The following is a 20021-nucleotide window of genomic DNA, read 5'->3' as shown; positions in this document are numbered from 1 at the left end:
TTGTATAGAGACTTCATTCTTTGCCTACCTTTCCAAAATGAAGTAAAGATAGGAACTGTAAACAGAAACTACTTTGGCTGAATCAACTGGAGAGTAAAGATGGTGGAATTGTAAAAAACGAAAAAAAAAAAGAGAAATGAGGTTAAACTACTAAGGATTTCAGGGAAAAAATCAGAAAAGCCAAGGCATAAAACAAAAGAAAGTAGCAAGGAATATAAAGGGTAACAAAAAAATATTCTGTAAATTCATTAGTACTAAGAGAAAGATCAAGGAAATAGTTAATACGTTAGTCAATAGGAAGGGGCAGCTAATATTAAATAATGCTAAGACGGCCAACTTATTAAATTGCTTTTTATCTTCAGTTTTGCACAGAGAAATGAATCTCAGTTTATAAATACTCTGCCAATTTGTGTAAGTGTGAAGTATTGTACTGTTATGCTTCTGTGCATTTACCATTATAAGATTATGATCCACATGGGATTATTTAATGGTTCCTCAATATTCTGAGCTTGGTTACAAATGTGTACCTCATGACAAAAGTGAAAAATAATCAAGATAACCTTTTTATTAAAGTGTTGGGATATGTCTTTTATTTTTGGTATGCCCAGCTTCTATTTAAGTTACATATTTTTTGTTTTGATAGAGAACTGCAGGCAGTATAAAAATCTACCGAAAACTGGATAGTCCCTCTATTCCTTCTCCAGGTCAAGCCTTTGGGTATGAGGAAACAGAGGATGGCACTCTTATAAAACAATACCCACCTGAAAGAGACTTAACACTGGGCCCAGCTTATTATCACCCAGTATTTGTAAGTAATTTTAAAACAACTTTACATGTCTGACCATAGGTTTACGGAGTAATTAAGCATTCTTCTTTAACACTTTCTCCTTGAGAAATATTGAATAACACCAATTCATTTCTGTGTGGATACAGAAGCAAAAAATCATGTGTCATTTGTATTGGTACAGTTACACTGAAGTCAGTGAATTAGCTCAGAGTGGAAAGCAGTACAGATGTAAAAGATAACTATTACTGCCTTTTCTGCGCAGTCAGAAATAGAACTACTCTGGATGCCACTGTGTTCTACAAGCAGAGTATAGCAGCTTACTTATGTAGGAATAAGTTTGGAAGCTGGATGAATGCTCCTCTGGTAACCACACAAGTTTCTGTATAATATATTTTTCATTTAAAATAAATTCAGTTTCTTGCTCTTTTGGTGGCCATTATAACTCTGAATACTAAACAAAGCAATATGAGTCTGCAGGTGGGTTGAAGGAACAGCTCTAAGGGATGTGAGTTGTCTCATTCTTCCAAATGGAATGTTTACTCAGAAGCCTAAGACATCAAATTGTGACTATTTTAGTGCTGTTTAGTGCTGGGGATAGTAGGTGATGGCACCAATTTAAAATATTTCTGTTTTAAGTAATGAATTTTTGTGAGCTGATTGTGTAACCTGATTTTCTTTCCTTTTATAAAATTTCAGAGGTATATTTGCCTATTCTTTTCTTGTTCCTCATTTTGATTTGGAGCATAATAATTACATTTCCCTGACTTTCAGAAGAGAGAATTGAAATTCAGGTTATTGATGTAGGTTTTGTTAGATTTTTCTAAAATTTCAAAGGTGATTCAGTTTAATAGCCTCAGATTTCTTAATTTTTCTTATCTTTCTTGTCATTTTAGCAAGAATCCCTATAGCAGAGGATTCTTGTTTAACATTTTTGTCTTCATTTAAAGCACTATGATTTTTCACTCCCCATTTTGCAGTTTCTCTGTAAGGGGTTGATTTTGCAATGTGTTAAGAACTTTGGCCCTAGTCCAGCAAAGCACTTAAGTGCATGGGAAATTTTATGTATCTGAATAATACTGTTGACTTTAATGAAATGACTTACAGTGCTTAACGTTTTGTATGTGCTTAACTGTGTTACTGGGCCGGGGGTCAAAGTGCTCAGCTGCTTTCAGGATTACCTCCTAAATTTGGAGACAGCAGTGCATGCACTTGTCATTTGAGGCTGCTTTTTCTCAAGTGATTTAATAATGTGTAACATTTTATGGAGAGACATATAAGGATAGTCTTATCTGTAACCCAGTCCTGCTTGATTTAAATTCCTTATGCCCTAGGGTTCTGGAAATATGAATAGAGGAACACCCTTGCTGTTGTACTTCCTGAACCACAGGAGCTTTGATAGCTGTCTTATATTTTTGGAGTTTAACTACATTGTGTCATGCTTTGTAAAAAGAATAAAACATCATTATAAAAATAAAACAGTAAGGTCTTTTGATAAACTTTGGAAACTTTAAATTGGAGCTGGCCAACTGGTAGTCCTTGGGTTGCATGTGGCTTGTCAGGGGTAAAACTGCAGCCCTCAGGTTCCCACCTCACTGCCGTTCCACCCATTGCTCTGGCTGCAGCAGCAGCTAGGGGCTCTAGGCTCCCCCTCCCTCCAGCTTCTCTTTTCCCACCTATTCTCTTGTCCTGGGGGTGGGATGGAGTAACATGGCATAGCATTTATGTTGGGGGAGCCTGAAGCCCCAGGGGATTCCTGAATGGCACAGTGTAGTGGAATTCACTGCTGGGGAGTTAGGGTGAGCCCAGGTGCGCAGTGCAGTGGGGGATGAGAGTGGGTATAGGGAGTAACAGTGGGGTGGCTCATAGTGCAGTGGGGCGGCTCATAGTGCAGTGGGGCAGTGCAGAATCTAGTGGTGATATGCCTGAGCAAAAGATGTAGTGGGACTGGGCACCCAGATGCCTGGTATATTTGGGGGGCACCTTGGCACCTGGTGCAGTAGGGAGGTATTCTGCATGTGATGCAGTAGGGGACATGTGGTGCAGCAGCAGGGGCACTTGGGTGCAGTGTGGGAAGTCATGGATGCAGCAGTGGGGGACATGGAGTGCAATGGGATGGGGTGCTCTTGCCTGCCCCCCTGCCCTTCACCTAAGCAGGGATCGTGGTTTGTCAGGGGATGCACCAGTCCTCTCAGGGGGTGCATGTGCACCCCTGTGCAGCCCTTGCATGTTGCCACTGCCCCCAAAACTATTTTCTGTCTGAAGTATCTTTAAAACAAAAAATTCCCTATAAAGTCTGAATACCAGTTTAAGACACTTCTTCCTTGTAACCTTAATTTTTGTCACCTGTGTCCTCACTGGAAGAAAAAATAGGTCTTTTTGCTATGGCATAATTAACAAGTGCTAGCTGTTGGCCTGAATTTAACTTGGGCAACCATGTGGAAACCTAATGACCAACCATGGCACATATGTTTGATAGCAGGAAGCTTTTATTGATACACAATAATAGTAAATGATAAGTGAAGCGAGCAAGCAGTTAAGCAAATCTCGCCATCCACTGGCTTTAGGGCTCTAGCAGGATTAATGGGCATTTGACCAGGAATGTTGCTGTCTTCTGTAGGTTCAGAAATTTGTCAGAGGATGAGCCCTCCCAGCCTATACCCACTGTTAAACTTAATCTTAATATTCTAATAAATGATCCTAGATTGGTTTTAAATTTCTTTGTTTCACCAAAACTTCCAGAAACAGATTAAACTAGACTTCTTATGGGCCAAGGAAGTGCCAATTAGTTAAAGCTTATATTTTTGAGAAAGTAACAGGGCAATAGGGACTGCTTTTTATCTCTTTTCTTCCCATGGTAAAATGCTATTCTAGCCCTGGATAACAAGACTGCTCTTACTGGTTGTGTCCGATTAGACAGATGGACAGTTTTCTTTGTTCTACTGACCAAGTCAGCCACAGCATCTGCAAGTGCCCATGTTATGGTACATTACTAAAGGACAGACTTCAGGCCTGCTACTGCCAGTTAGCCCATAGGCCCTTTGAAAATGGCCAAGTCTTGCAGCATCATACCCAGGGCTCATGTCACACAGGCCTATGTACAGCCTACAATCCCTTCCTTAATAGTCGACTTCTAAAAAATCAGACCGTTTCCATCTTATGGCACAGGTCTGGCATGGAGTGCTGCAAGCTCAACTTCTCTATACCTAATGAGTTGCAGCCATTAGCAGAGACTGATCTTTTTAGTGGCTGTCTTGTCACTTCAACCCAGGCTTGTCTCCGTCAACATTTTCTACACAGGAGGGCTTTCAGCTTTCATTACAGCTTGCCTGGTCATTAGAGCCTTATGGGTGACTATATGAGTGACACATATGACATAGCATTGTGAGCATAATTCCAACTAATAACAGTAAATTAAAAACTACTAACCTTAAACCGTAATAGGTATGACTTTACCTTATTACATAATGGTACCATGCACTGCTGTTATACGGCCCATGTCAAAAGAGAGGTTGAGCCGCCAGTCTGAAAAAGACTCATTCTGTAACTCTGATTTGATTTCTCCATCTCCAGACTGTCAAGCACAATTATTATTATCCAAATTATGGCCATTATTAAATCTAAAATAACCACAATGGGATGTGTCATCAGATTTAGCAGACCCATTGTACATGGAGACTATCCAAGCAATACTATCCACCAGTGATGCTCCCCTTACTACCTTCTATACCTTTCTCAGGTATAGAATCAATGTTTTTGCTGTTGTGTTATACTAAAAGTATTATCTTGCAGGCATGTTCAGCATTTTTGGTTAACAATTTCTGCAAATCTAATGTTTTAGCAGCTGCTGTAGCAAATGCAGATCCATTCCTATAGGGTTAGGGGCAGTATTAGCATGTAAGGTAATATTATACAACAACAAATGGACAGTAGGTGCTGGAGTAGGAAAATTAAAATCACAGACATACATTTGCATTACAGTGCATGCGCAAAAGCTGGTATTAGTAAGAGATACCGAATAAATAGATTTTTCATTAATGACTACTGTATGTATAGAAACACATCCTTGGCCTGTGTAAATGGGGGACAACAGCTACAGATTTCATCTTCACAGTGTACTTGCAAGTCATCGTTACATTATACAAAGACACGCATTGCTTGTGTTGGTACTATCTTTTTACATCATACCCTTGTTGATGCCAGCCTTGGCCTTGAAGCGGTGATTTCTGCTACCAGTTGTGTTTGGATTATGCCAAACAGTTTTACTGCTCCTACCCTCATCAGGAGGGTTTGCATCTTGTCCTGACTCTGTTATTTCTGTTAGACAAAGAGAGGGAAGAGGTCATTGCCCCAGTTATTGACCTTTTAATGTCTTTAATTGCAAAGATTTAAACCATGTATGTATAGGTTGGTTTTGCCGCATTTCTTCCTCTCTAGCTCTTTTCTTTTAATGAGCATTAATTTTTACTAATTTTACACGTTCTTGTTTTTCTTGGGCTAACTGCCAAACTTGCATTAATTTGCTAGTATGTATGACTGTTTTTTACCACTGGTATTTGTACTTTGTGTTTTTCTCACAGGCAGACAGTCTATAAGGACTCTGATATCCCAGTCTGAATCTGAGTAAATGGTCACATTGTCGTTTACAGGTTTTTTTGCAATGATACAACTGCTGCCTATGCTGGACGTGGAACACATTTATCACTTTAAATGTTCTCATTTTTTGTTTACAGTGATTGCTGCATAAACTGTAAAGGGCTTTCCCTTTTTATAACAACTGATTTATTAACAAGCCATATGCACCCACATTATTCTTTTAGTTTTTCAAATGGCTTCCTTCTTTCAAACAATTTTTAATTTTAATAACCTATACAATGGGGCAGCCTTTTCTTCATATTCCTTGATAACATTTTTTGAGAACCCCGTCAGTCTTAGAAAGGACTTTATGGTTGTAACGTCTGCTGGAGCAGGCAACGTACAGATAAGATTTGTTCTTTACTGGTTGGGACTTTTTTTTTCCTTTTGCTTAAGAAAGCTTTTAAGAAAGACCCCCTTCTGTTTACGTTGCACTTTGAGTTTATACAAGTACTTTTTGATTTAACAAGCTTTTCTTTGCTTTTCCTGGATATTCATACTTTTTTGGGGGCGGGGAAAGGGGGACAAGGGGTAGGATCAGGTCCCATAATATTAATACAAGCATTAATCAAACCACAATCTTCTTTATTTTTTGGAAAGACATCCCTCACCTTTATTACCAATGTGACAACGGAATTCCCTTTTGACAAGCGTTTACAAAGAAAACTGTGAGTGGCTCCAGTTACAGCAGCCTCTGCCTTGTTAACACATTATTGCTCCCACTATTACTTCACCATACCCCCATGTCCTGGCATTTGGTCCCGAGGCCAGCCGCACTCTGGCTGTAAAACCTTGACACAACAGACTTAAAAACTCTGTTTTGTCTCATGCTTCCTTTTCATTAATATCTCTCCATTCTTTACCTGGACTTCCATCCAGCTCTTCTACCAAGTACAACAACTTTTTCCTCTCTACATATACCTCTGGTCTTGCTCCTGGCTGTTGCCTTTCTTGATGATACAACACAATTGGAGGCTTCCCTGGGAAAAATAAATCTAACACTGCTTATTGCACTGTACAACTATTAGCAAGACTTCCCTTAATTTCTGGGGGAAAGGCTACATAATCCTTCCGGTCTATATACTCCTGAAACAAATCCACTAAATCACCTACTGAAAACCTGCTTCCTTTCCTATCAGGGTCTGTGATTGCCAACCATGCAACTGCAGTGTCACGTTTCAGGGCCCCAGTACTTTCCCTATCGCTGTAAGATGCTCTGGGATGAATGGTGCTGACACTTCTGTAATTGTGGTTTTTCTTTCCCTATCCTTTTTCTCAATTGTTTCCTGGGTTGTAATAGGAGCCATAGGCACTTGACACTGCAAGAACTGCAGCTCCTGCCTTAGGGGGGCATAAGGTGAGGGGTGGTTTCTCATTAGTCATAATACAAAGGGTATGGGTCCAGCGGTTCCTCCTCATCTATGTCCAGTCTCAGTTACCACAATCACTACTGTTACCTTTTCTGGGGCCACCTTGAATTGCTGCCAATTCCCTTTGAGGCTGTTAACTTCAACTTTAAAGCTTGTACCTGTTTCTTGCGTGCCAAATCATCTGCCAGCTTTCCAGCTTTTGATTCCTGAATGACTGCCTGTGCTTCTTGCATTTTTTGCTTCCAGACCTCTGATGCCTTCTGCTTTTTAAGGAGATAGGGGGTTTTCTGCAGCTGTTACGTGTGCATCCTTGAGGGATGCACCTTGGAACACTGTCAATTGAGCTTTTAAAAGTTCAGTTTCTTTTCTTGTTGGATCTTTTCCTGATTATGTTTCTCTTTTTACTTCTGTGTTCTAGCTAATCCTTTTGTTAACCCTTTCACCACCATAAGCAGCTCTTGGAAGGCAGCTTATTTCTGAGCCTTTTTATTTGCTTAGCCTTTACTGCTGTTACCAGCACAGTCCACTGCTGTTATAACTTTTCATATATATCCTTTCCAACAAATGCCTTGGGGTCCCAAGGACCCTTTCCTTACTCATTCAGCAAGTCCTCCAATTTAGACATGACTACAACTACAACTATATCCCCTAATTAGAAATAAGTCTGCCGTGTAACCCAACTGGAGTCTCTGCCAGCTTCTCAGATCAGGTTGCGACTGTAAGCTGAGACTTACTGTGTAACAATCATTCCTCCCATTAATGGTACAAACTAGACCAACACCCCATGTTAGGCATTAAAATCTATTGGCCTGAATTTCATGTGGGTAGGTGCAACTACCTAATGACCACCAGCGGCACATACATGCGATAGCAGAAGGCTTTTATTGATACACAGTGACAGTAAATGATAAGTGAAGTGGGTAAGCAGTTAAATAAATCTCACCATTTACTGGCTTTAGGGGTCTTGCAGAATCGACGTGTTTGGCCAGGAACATTGCTGTCTTCCACAGGTTCACAAACTTTTCAGAGGAGGAGCTCTCCTAGGCTATACCCATTATTTATACACTGCTGTTAAACATTATCTTAACATTCTAATAAATCATCCCTGATTGGTTTTATTTAAATTTCTTTGTTTCACTGAAACTTCCAGAACAAGATTGAACTAGACTTCCTAAGGGCCAAGGAAGTGCCAACTACTTAAAACTTATATTTTTGAGACAGTAATAGGGCAATAGGGACTGCTTCTTATCTCTTTTCTTCCCATGCTATTCTAGCCCTGGCTAAGAAGGTTGCCTTGTTCTTACTGGTTGTGTCCAGTTAGACAGATAGACAGTTTTTTTTGTTCTGATGACCAAGCCAGCCAGAGCATCTGCAAATGCCAACGTTACGGTACATCACTGTATCGGGCAGTCACTGTGTAAGGACGTGTACCTCAAGGTCCTCCTGACATTCACTGGCCCCTCGGGATGGCTGCGCCCCTACGATTCAGCTGGGTGAGATCTGGCTCCCTTTCTTTTCCCACCTGCCACAACTTTGATGATATAGGAGTTTCATAAAAGGGAGGTGGTGACTGTCCATCTCTTACCCAGATTGATCGCTGGGGCTGCCCAGCGCCCAAAATCTGAACCCAGAATCGAAGGAAGGACCAGCTTAGAGCCAACTTTCCAATTCTGCTTTTTTTATTTGTATTTTTTTTATTTTTTTGAGATCCTTTGACCTTTGCCCTTTTCCTCTCCTGGGGTGTTTTCAAGGTCTGGTGCTCTGTGCCTGGGGCCATTACCCCAGGATCATCAGCGATCTACCTTCTCACCCTGGTCTCTTCCCTGGGACTTTAAAGCCGAATCTCCGAGGGCTTAATTGCTGGCAAGTGCTGCTTAAGTGTCTGGAGATTCCCTCCAGAGGGATCAGCTGGGGACAGGGCGTGGTCCTCACTGTTTGGGGTTTCTACCCGCCCCGTCTCAGTCGTGGAGCCTCTTTGGGGACCTGCTTCCCTTCCTTCCTAAGCGGATGCCTGGCCCTGGGCGGAGCTCTCCAACTGGATAAGAGATGTCCATGAGAGAGAGGAAAAAAAACAGTGCAGAGAGAAGAAAAATGCCGTAGTGAGTAGTTCGGGCAGATCCTGCATGTCCACCGTTCCCAGGGTCTCTCCCGGATCCCCCTCTGGCACCTGTCCTCTTCCACCCTCCTCTTCAATCCTGCGGTGAGTGTGTTACTGCCTCTTCTGAATCGGCCAGAGGGCTTACCCACTCTTCTGGCTCCTCGGTTCCTTGCCTCTGCTCCTTCGGCATTCCCTCCTGCTCGGGTCCACCCCCGACCTCCAGATATAGTCCGTGCTGCGGATTGGCTCTGATTTGCTTCACCTGGCACGGAGGTAAAGCCGGGCTGGTGCAGATCGGGAGTTCTCGCTGTAGCACGGACGTCACAGCGTGGGGTGGTCCATGTCCCTAGCTGGGGATATGCCCTCGGTGAATGCTCTCTGGGCTCTCACATACCTCCCCCCTTAACTTGCTGTTAGGTGTACTTACACCCAGGGCTTTTGGTATAATGGGATCCATGTCTGCTGACCCAGGATCTATTCTGTCTTCCTTCTCATGGCATCTTGAAAGACAATCAGCCACTGTGTTAGTTTTTCCTGGCCGGTATGTAATCTTAAAATTAAAAGGTTGCCAGGCCAGAGCCCACTGGGTAATGTGTGCATTGTCCATTTGTTTGACTTTCAGCCACCTCAGGGGTGTGTGATCGGTGATGAGGGTGAACTCCTCCCCCAGTAGGTAGTACTGAAGGTACTGGATGCTGCATTTTATGGTGAGGCACTCACATTCGATGGTAGCATACCTTCTTTCTTGAGGATTTAATTTTTGGCTGGCGTAGGCTATGGGTCGGGAGGCTCCTTCGATCTCCCGAGACAGCAAGGCACCTAATGCCCGCTCTGAAGCATCTATCTGTAAGGTGAAAGGCAACTCAAAGTTTGGAGTGTCTAACACTGCCTCATGGCAGAGGGCCTTCTTAGTATGTTTAAAGGCAACTGCAATGCCTCAGTGGATGATCCTGACCGGTGGCAGCAGACCCACCATTGGGTCTCCTCATCCAAATCATATAGAAACTGCTCCAGCAGGATCTTATCACAGATCTCCCTTTTCGAACTCTCTAGGGGTCTCAGCCACTTAGAAGCCAAGTTGGCTAGCTGCTGCAACAGTGCTTGTGGTTCCTTTGTTTCCCATTGCTTCCAGGCCCTAAACGCTTGATGGTATGTTTCAGGGTTAATATCCAGCCTATGTAGGATTTCCTTTTTGACCCTATCAGAGTGTCTGGCTTCTTCCCTGGGCATGGACCCATAGGCTGCCCGTGCCTTTCCAATCAACAAGTCTCTGAGGTTTCCAGCCCATCGGGACCTTTTTAGCTCCGTGGCTAGGGCCGTTCAAAGCTCTCAAGGAACACTTTGGAGTATTCATGGATGGTCATCTTGGGGATCTTTAGCTCTACTGTGTTTCACTGGTGCGATGCCTGCTGCTGAATCCAATTCTCTTCCAGGGCCAGCTGTCAAGTGGATTGTTGCTGTTGCTGTTGTAGGACCTGCCCCATTAGGTGCAGTGTTTACTGAATCAGGTCCATGCCCGCCACAGCTGCCACCATGGGGACTTTCATCCTCTCAATTTCTTCTAGGCCATCATCAGTGTTCCCAGCCAATGCACCAAGTTGTTGGGCAGTCACCATATAAAGAAGTGTGCCCCGATGTCCTGCTGACATTCACTGGCCCCTCGGGATGGCTGCACTCCTATGATTGAGCTGGGTGAGATCTGGCACCCTTTCTTTTCCCACCTGCCACGACTTTGATGATATAGGAGTTTCATAAAAGGGAGGTGGTGACTCCCTGTCTCTTTCCCAGATTAATCGCTGGGGCCACCCAGTGCCTGAAATCTGAACCCGGAGGTGAAGGAAGGACCAGCCTGGAGCCAACTTTCCAATTCTGCTTTTTTAATTTTTTAATTTTTTTAAATGTTTTTGAGATCCTTTGACCTTTACCTTTTTCCTCTCCTGGGACATCTTCAAGGTCTGGTGCTCTGTGCCTGGGGCCATTACCTCAGGATCTTCAGCGGTCCACCTTCTCACCCCGGTCTCTTCCCTCTAAAACCAAACTGCCGAGGGCTTAATTGCCAACAAGTGCTGCTTAAGTGGCTGGGGATTCCCTCCAGAGCAATCAGCTGGGGATGGGGTGCGGTCCTCTCTGTTCAGGGTTTCTGCCCACCCCTGTTTCAGCTGTGGAGCCTCTTTGGGGACCCACTTCCCTTCCCTTCCTGGGTGGATGCCTGGCCTTGGGCTGATCTCTCCAACCGGATGAGAGACATCCACGAGAGAGAGTAAAAAAACAGTGCGGAGATAAGAAAAATGCTGCAGCAAGTGGTTTGGGTGGATCTTTCGCCTCTGCTGTTCCCAGAGTCTCTCCTAGATCCCCCTCCGGTGCCTGCTGTGTTCCACCCTCTTCTTCATTCCTGCGGTGAGCATGCCACCACCTCTTCTGAATCGGCCCAAGGGCTTACCCATGCTTCTGGCTCCTTGATTCCTCACCTCTGCTCCTTTGGCATCCCCTCCTGCTTGGGTCCACCCCCGACCTCCAGATATAGCCTGCGCTGCAGATTGGCTCTGATTTGCTTCACCTGGCATGGAGGTAAAGCCGGGCTAGGGCAGATCAGGAGTTCTCACTGTAGCACAAACGTCACAACGTGGGGTGGTCCATGTCCCTAGCTGGGGATACACCCTCGGTGAGTGCTTTCTGGGCTTTCACACACTCAAGGACACACTCCAGCCCTGCTATTGCCACTTAGCCATAAGCCCTTTGAAAATGGTCAGTCTTGCAGCAACATACCCTGGGCTCATGTCACAGAGGCCTATGTACAGCCTACACTAGCTATCCTGTTTTGGAATCCTAATTGAGATGAGACATTCTAGGTCTTACTGCAAAGTGATAGGTGAGGTCAGCCAGGATAAACTGATTTAATTCACCAAGTGGAAAGTCTTGATTTGAATAATCAATCAAAATCAACTTTTCCATTTGCATTTGTTATTTTCTTAATAAAAGTTCATTCTCATTGTTTGGTATAAGCATTAAAACATGGAGACTTAAAACTAAACAGATCCTTTAAGCTAGAATTTAGCACATTTTTTTTGCTCCTCGAAAGGTACACTATAGGTATGTCTACACAAGACAGTTTACCCCACATTAGTCTAATCTAATGCACTGTAAAGTGTCACTGTCTACATGTGCACATCAATTACTGCTCATTAAATTAGTCTAATGCATTGTCTGCTAGTACCAATAAATATGGGTATTAGAAAAATGATGGATTACTTAATGCAATGAAGCACACATGTAGACCTGGACTGGGAGTAATTTGCTTTTGGTCAGCCCAGGCAGCAGGGGGCCACAAGTGCTGCCTGGCTAAGCCCTGATCTTTGTGGGCTGGGGCAAGCTGTTCTGGCTCCAGGGCAGCTCCCTCCCAGCCATGCAGAGATTTGGGCTGGCGCTGATCTCTTTAGGCTGTTGGAGAGCTGTCCTGGGGCATCTCCCTCCACAGAGGCAAGACAGTTACCCCCACTTCTGGAGCCCAGGTCTGACCTCCATGCCACCCTCCAGCTGGGGCTGGCACCCGGGGGAACCTGGAGCTGCCTTTGGCTGCTACAAGGGAGAAGAGGAGGGCAGGAGCAGCCTGGGACTGAAGTGCTTCCATTACAAGCAAATTTGCTTCTGATAGGCGCATGTTCAGATAGGCCTGCACCTGAATTTTCTGCACAGAAAATTCAGGTGCATTAATTGCACATGTAGATGTGCCCTATAAATACATGTGTTATTTAAGCAATTACGTAGCTTAATATATTCATATTCTTATATTTTTAGTGTGTTAGAAAATGTGAATGATAAATTTTCTGTTTACTAGGTAATTAACTTTATCCTCATGATTTCTGTCAAGCAGCAGCATTAGATGGCAATTGTAATTTAATTAAGAATGCAAAACACTATATAAAATCTATTTCCATTAACCAAGACAATCTTATTTAACAGGGTCTTAATGAGTCAGAGGCTGGATCACAATGCCTTCATTGGCTTTGTCAGTCTTCAGCAGCAAACCTCTAGCATGGACCTATGGTCCCTCAATGGGGCAGGCCCATTGGGTGCGTCTACACATGAATTTACATGCACCTAAACTTAATGCACCTTACCGTAAAGCACATTAAGGCAATTTAGGTGCACGTTGACACTTTAAGGCGCTTAACACGGCTTTGGAACCTGCAGTGGTTAGCACCCTGGACAGCTCCTCTCATGGCCTGGCTCTAACCTGCTCCCCCTGTTCCTCCCTTCCCAGCAGATGAGAGCGGTGCTGCCAGGAACTAAAAGTGACAGGTGGTTTTGCAGCCACTAGCAGCTCTCCCACCCCAATGCAGAGGCTTGGGGTTGCTGGGTGGGCAGTACAGCCCCTGCAATGATGGGATGCCTTGCTGCCTGGCTGGAATTCATATGCCCTTAGAAGGTAGTGCTGGGGCTCCTGCCTGAGACAGCAGGCAGGCTGGGACTGCGTCTGACCCCAGTGCCCACCACAGCTTTCCCTCTCCAGCCACCTATGTCCTGGGGAAGAGCCTGATTTCCCTTCCAGCAGGACACTCTTGGGCTCTGTGCTTGGCTCAGCCTGGGCAGGCGTGGCGCACCACGGGTGGGGACTCAGTGCCCAGGCTGAGCCAAGCAGAGCCCCCAGGAGTGTCCTGCTGGTGCAGAGGCCAGGCACTTGCCCAGGGACAGAGGTGGCTGGAGTGGAAAAAGGTGTGCTGGGAGCTGAGGTCAAATGCAGCCCCAGCCTTCCTGCTGTCTCGGGCAGGAGCCCCAGTTCTGGCTTCTAAGGGTGCCTGAATCTTGGGTTGACAGTGATGAGTTCTGCCGCTGCAGGGGCTGTATTGCCCAGCCAACAACCCCGTGCCTCTGTCTTGGGGTAGGAGAGACGCTAGTGACTGCAAAAGCACCCACCATTTTTACTTCCTGGTGGCACTGGGTGGCAGGCTGTGGCCCCACAGGCTCAGCTGCAGTTGGCACAGCTAACATAGCATTAAGGCACTGTACTGCATCTACATGTGGGTTACGGCTCCTTCAATAATTGGGTCTAAATTTAATACTTGCTTTATGCATGTGACAGGGGGCAACTCTTGGGGCTGGGACTCATGCCAGCCTGGCCACCTGTATCTGTGGGGCAGCCCCCTACTTTCTCCTGTCACGACTTTGTTGTTCCCATAAACTGGTGGTATAATGTGGAAAGCTGGCCATTCCCAGCCCTGATACCAGGGGGCACTATCTGTGGCTCCAAACCTCCCCTGCACTGCAGCAAATACCTCTCAGATGGCATCCAGATTGATATTACTCCCCAGTCTGGGACCAGAGCAAACCTAGTCCAAAGTCAGGCTCCACACACACTTGTTCATACTGCCTCCCTTCTCACAGGAGGCCTCTTCCGCTCTGCCTCCCTCTCACTGGGGCCTCTGGCATACCGCCCATTACTGGGCCACTATCCACTGCCCTTACTCCTCCTGGAGCTTCCCCTCTTCGACCACCAGGCTTCATTACTCACATATGGGCCTCGCAACGCAGTCCTTTGGTTTCCATAAGTTCCCCTACCCTATGTAGTCCAGTCTTGTGTGAAACCCTGGGCTAATTTATAATTTTTGCTGGTGTCTTGGTTTATGTTTATAACTGAAGGACTGGAATGTGGCTATGGGAGAGGTTTGGAGGCCATGCAGTAGGGTGCCAAGGGCATGCTCAGTGTTGAAGCATAGGCATGGCTATGGGCACAGATGGAGGCCATGATTAATTCTTCTAAGGTGAGTTAGTGCCTGAGAACATAGGGCAAATAGGGCCCAATCAGCTAGACTGTGTATAGATCTGGGGGGCATATATTTAGGGATTTTGGGGACTTCCAATGTAAAATACACTTTTCATCAAGACATGGCAGTAAGGACAGTGAGGAAGTTACCCTGAAGAGCTGAGGGAGACATGTACTTTGGCCACTAGGAGTGTTACAATCACACCTGGGGGGGAAGTTCTTGATAGCTAGAAAATTATATTTACAGGTTTCCTTTTGGAAATCTGCTTGTAAGTAAAATAGATATTGCATTAGAACAATGGTCCAGAGAAATGACAAAGGTTACTTGATTTCTAAAGGCCTGTTTGTGACTAAGTTTCCTTAAAGGCCCACTGTGTCTGGCACAGGCAGTCAGCAAGCAGACACACAGGCTGGGAAATTGAAAACATGTACCTCACTGTTCCATAACAGAGGTAAGGGACTCTGCAACATTGGCTAAGTCACAGGGCCCATCTGCAGAGCCTTTGGGATTTCATTTTGGTAAATGGACCAAATTAGGAGGACACTGGAAATAACCTAATTAGGATGTGTACATGTGATGAGTTTGAAACAAAGGAATATGATGACAGGAGAGAAGGTGGACAGTATGATGACTACAGGGAGACCAATCAATGATGCCTGGGAATGAAGAGTTTTCAGAGGGGGAGAAAGGATACAAAAGGAGGGATTTCAGGCCACCGAAGGTTTTCTGAGGTAGGAACCGAAGGCCACCATGGACAGAGGGCATACCACCAGCCTGTCTCACCCTCCTCACTGGGGGCGGGGGAGCCTCCAACCTCTGGGCTGCTGACATTTGACATTCAAGAAAGAACCTCAGGGTGAACTTTGTGTACTGGCCAGACGTACCTTGAATCTGTGATGGCCCTAGCATTGATAGCTATAGAATTGTTTACATTATTGTTATCTGCTATCACTGCGTATCAATAAAATTTTCCTATCATCAAATGGAGAGGTCACAGTCAGTCTGAGGGTTTGGGTCCACCTGAAACAAAGTATCTGGGTCATAAATCTAGTGCTAACAATCCTGTCACAATAACTTACGTGAAAAGACTGAAAGAATTAGGCTTGTTTAGTCTGGGGAAGAGAAGGTTAAGGAGAATTTGATAATAGTCTTCAAATATCATGATTATAAATAGCATGATTATAAAGAGGATGGAGATAGACTATTGTCTGTGGCTGCAGGGGACAGGACTAGGAGTAGTGGTCTCAAATTGCAGCAGATACATTAAGTTGGTTATTAGGAAGAATTTTCTCATTTTGAGGGTAAAACATGTAGACCCCTTCAGAATGCAGCTGCACTTCAAAGCACTTCAAAAAAAATTGGAGGGCTTCAGCTGTAGACCTCTGCTGTTCCCCCTGGCTGTCTCATTTCAAAATCACTGTGACTGCATGCAGTGGTGTGCCCTCAAGCCAAGGGACATTACTTGGGGCTGCAGTATCTTAAGCTCCTCCCCCCCAGCCTGGACTAGGAATGTAGAGGGAGCTGTAAGCAACTGCTCTCCTGAACTTTTCTCCACTACTCTTCTGGAACACCCTCTTGCTAGACCTAGGAGAGAAGACTTAGAAGCATTTCTGCCATTTTTGGAACCTTTCTATGATGTGTACATCTGTCTGCTCACCCTTTGAAACATTTCAGGGTGTTTGAAGTGCTTCAGATGTTACTTCTGTCTATAGTTTGATTTTCTTTGCTGAAAGAGCATGTGGAATAGGTATATAGTTGATCCCCTCACATAAATAAGGACACTAGTTTTAGCCCAGACCACCCTTATTGATCTTTGTTCTCTCTTCTCTTGCCGTTTCCCTAATGTCTCTCTTGCTTGACTTTGTCTTTTTCCATGGGATAAGTAGTTGAATTCCCAAAGCACAGTTTCACTTTCAAATGAATGGAAGGACTCAGTTCAGAAGAGCAATTAAGTAAGTATTTAACCATATGTATGTTAGTAGACCAATTGGTTGCAGTGGGACTCCTCACATGTTTTAAGTTACACATATATTTAAGTGCTTTGGGGGACTGATACCCATACATAGTGTCAGTGCATATCAGTTGTTGCTTTGTGATACTTGATCAATCCTGTCTGAAGCTTCAAAGAAAAGCCATATGCTATTTTTATAATACAAATATTTTGACAGATGAATTGGTGTCAGTCTGATCAGAATAGCTCTTGAGTTAGTTTGTAAAAACCCGGTGGCTTATTTTCTGTAGATTTTCTGGTGGGTTATGCCATGGCTTGGCATGTTAGCAGCTGCTGTGGAGATACATTACTATGCAAGTGTTATATTTGGATTTGGGGAACTCTGTAAAAGTTGGTCTGTTTGCCCATCAAGTAGTGGTTAGAGGAAGGGAGGACGTTAGAAACAGTAATTCTACAAAGTGAAGGGAATGAAATCTGCAAATCACTGTAAAAGAGCAACAAAATAGGGAGGTCTCAAGTAAGCCGCTCCTTGCATTTATATAGAATTGCTAAAGGCTAGCTCTTATTAAGAAGTTTGGTCTATTAAAACCTCATGTGAATAAAAAAAAGCAAGAAAATAGCTAAATCAGATGTATTCATTTTTAAAATTATATTATGATTAAAACCAATAATTTTATAAAATTTATTTTAAATATTACGTATTTTTATGTGGTGGACTAGTGAGCTAATTAAAAAAGCTTATCATGCCTAGCATGTGTATATGTGTGATTACTTTGCATACATCTTCAGGCAGTTGGATCATAGCTTACATTCAAGAAATTTTGTAAGTACTCAAAACATTTTCGGAAACATTTCAGAATGGAAAAAGATAAGTTGCTTATATTTAACACTGAGCATGGAATCATTCCAAATCTGCTTTTCAAAGATGGGTACTCAGCCTACGAATACTGCTGGAGTTTGACAGTGACCTATTAGCTAATGTTGGTGACATGCTGGGAACTACCTGTATGCTGCACTATTGGAAGGCAGTCCATTAGTGTCTGAATTAATGCACTTGGAGATTTTTAATTCTTCACGGAATCTATTTCCATATTTAATTACGGGAAAGTCATAGAAAAAAGTTACAAAGCACCGTCTTCATCCATTTCATTGTCAACGGTAGTGGCGATTAGTAATTCTTCTTCAAGTTATATTGCAATATTCACTTAAAATAATGCAGCTCCTTGCTGAGTTTGCTTCAATTAAGCCATATTTTATTTGCTAATGACTTACCAAGTTGACAATGACCTTGAAGTTGGTATTGTCAACACTTGGCATAAAGAGCTTGGTGATTTAGAGTTATTAAGAGTGCATCAATTTATTCTCTCTATGTCAGTATTTTAAAAAGGCTCTTTAATTCCATTACGAATGAGGTATTTTACCTGAGTAATGCACAGGTTAGTGAGTTAAGTAGCAGTCAATTTGTTATGTTTAATGCAGAGTTTTAAGCTGTGTAGATAAGGCAGTGTCTTATTAACGTGTCTTGAGTTTGAGTTGAGAAAAAAAATAGGCTTTTCTTGGATTATCTTTAAATTTGCTTTTATTATTGAACTGCTTGTCTCACTAAAGAACTTTTTGTCATTATTACAGTTCTGTTGGCCTCAAGGTTCCTATATGTTTCTAAACATTTAAATTCTAGGAGAAAAATAGCATGATAGACCAAAAGGATCATTTTAATTAATTGTTAAAACAATAGGCGATAGCAAAAACAAGCCTTTTCATAAATAAAAAAATAGTTCTTTATTAAAGTTCAGTAACTTAAAAGAAGTCCTGTAATAAATTCATACTCATATAGATTTATAACTGTGTTTACTTTGTTATAACTTCTTGCCATAGTAGTAAACCTAAAGGTCTGCATCATTATGAAGTAAGCTAAAATGGCTTAGACAATTAAAATAATATTTAAGACAAATGACTATGGTAGTGAACTTTAGTATTTTTGTCATTAAAACTATTGTTCTTCTCAATACATTGTGTTACTTTTTTGGAAAGTGATGTTGCATGTCTTTTTAATTCAAATGCAACAGGGACACATAATTAACCTGCCAAGTCATGCACATTTGCTGTTGGGGATTTTATCATTAGTTATTTCCTACTTCCTGTCATTTTATATATTATGTTGTGTCTGTCTTTAAAGAAAGAAAGACCTAGACTGCCTCAGTGAGCACAGAAGACGAACAGCTACTAACGCTACTTAAAAAAATGAAATATTCATAATAGCATGGCCTTTTCCGTATTTTTTATTTATCTTAATTATATTTGTGTTTTTGAACGTTTTCTAGATTTTGGTTTCTTTTATTGAAAATGGCACCCACTGTATATAATTAAAACATTTTAATCAGTCACTATCTTGCTAATTCAGATACCTGAAAATCTGCTTTTTCTGCATTGCCTTCAAAAACTGAGTTCTGCCTAACATACCATAAATATTAACTTTAGTAGAGCCATCAAGATGTGCATATACCAAGTGGAGAAACCATATGGTCTGATCTCTGTAATGTTTATCCTTCCCCTCTACTCTTGTTTTGTGAAAGAGTATTAGAAGGTGTTTGGGTTAGAGACCATATCATTACACCTATTCTGTGAGTTGCCCAGGAGTCTTCTAAATGTTGAATCAGTAATTGTTGGCAGTTCAAGAACAGGTTTCCCTCGATTTATGCAGGTTCTTTATATGCAAATTTGCTTTTATGTTATGAGCATAGATGCCCACCCCCCGCCCAAGCAGGTACGTCTGTGGAGGGAGGGGAAAGGGCCATGGCCCCGCTCACCCCAGCCCTGGCTGCAGCAGCCATGGGAGTGGCCGATGCCAACTGCCTGTGGCCTCTGGGCTGCACTGTGCTCTGCCTGCCCCCCCATGCCTGGACTTACCCCAGCTCCTGGGCTGCACTGCGCTGTGGTGCAGTCAGCTGGTGTCAGCTGCTCCCAGGGCCGCTCTAGCACAGGCTGAGGTGAGTGCAGACAAGCAGAACCCCGGGCGATTTATGCGAATTCAATTTATGCTCTGTTCTCCAGAAATGCATATACAGCATAAATTGAGGGAAACCTGTAAGTAGGGAAGTCATTGGTGAACCCAGAGATGACTGAAGAGTCTGATCTGAGATCCATATGTTCAGTTGCAGTTGTGACAAATAGTTCTGGAAGAAAGGAGTAGATCCTGGTGATGGCATATCATAGCCTTTCCCTTTGTCCCTCTCATCTGTCTGCCTCCATAGTGAGGGGAGTTTGCTTATATTGACTGATGCCTTGTCATTGGAGATGATTTCATGTGGAAGATATGATTTTGGAGATGTCCAAAGGCAATGGTGGCAGATTTTATTTGGTGTTGAATATCATTGCATATGTTTACTTTTTGGGAAAGGTGGCTCCCCAGATAGGGGAAAAT

General features: G+C 43.3%; 1 protein-coding gene across 1 annotated transcript in view; it reads left to right on the top strand.

Annotated features, from left to right (window-relative positions):
* Nucleotides 1–20021, top strand: part of STPG2 (sperm tail PG-rich repeat containing 2) — a 556360-nt gene that overhangs the window by 14160 nt on the left and 522179 nt on the right. Inside the window, exon 4 of the mRNA XM_090034782.1 lies at nucleotides 644–808. Coding sequence (XP_089890908.1) covers nucleotides 644–808 — 165 coding nt within the window. The remainder of the gene's footprint in view (nucleotides 1–643; nucleotides 809–20021) is intronic.

The sequence above is a fragment of the Crocodylus siamensis genome, chromosome 2 (genome assembly GCF_052110815.1).
Source record: "Crocodylus siamensis isolate JL-2025a chromosome 2, ASM5211081v1, whole genome shotgun sequence".
Lineage (NCBI taxonomy): Eukaryota > Metazoa > Chordata > Crocodylia > Crocodylidae > Crocodylus > Crocodylus siamensis.
The sequence above is the reverse complement of the archived record's forward strand: the minus strand, read 5'-3'. Positions and strand labels throughout refer to the sequence as shown.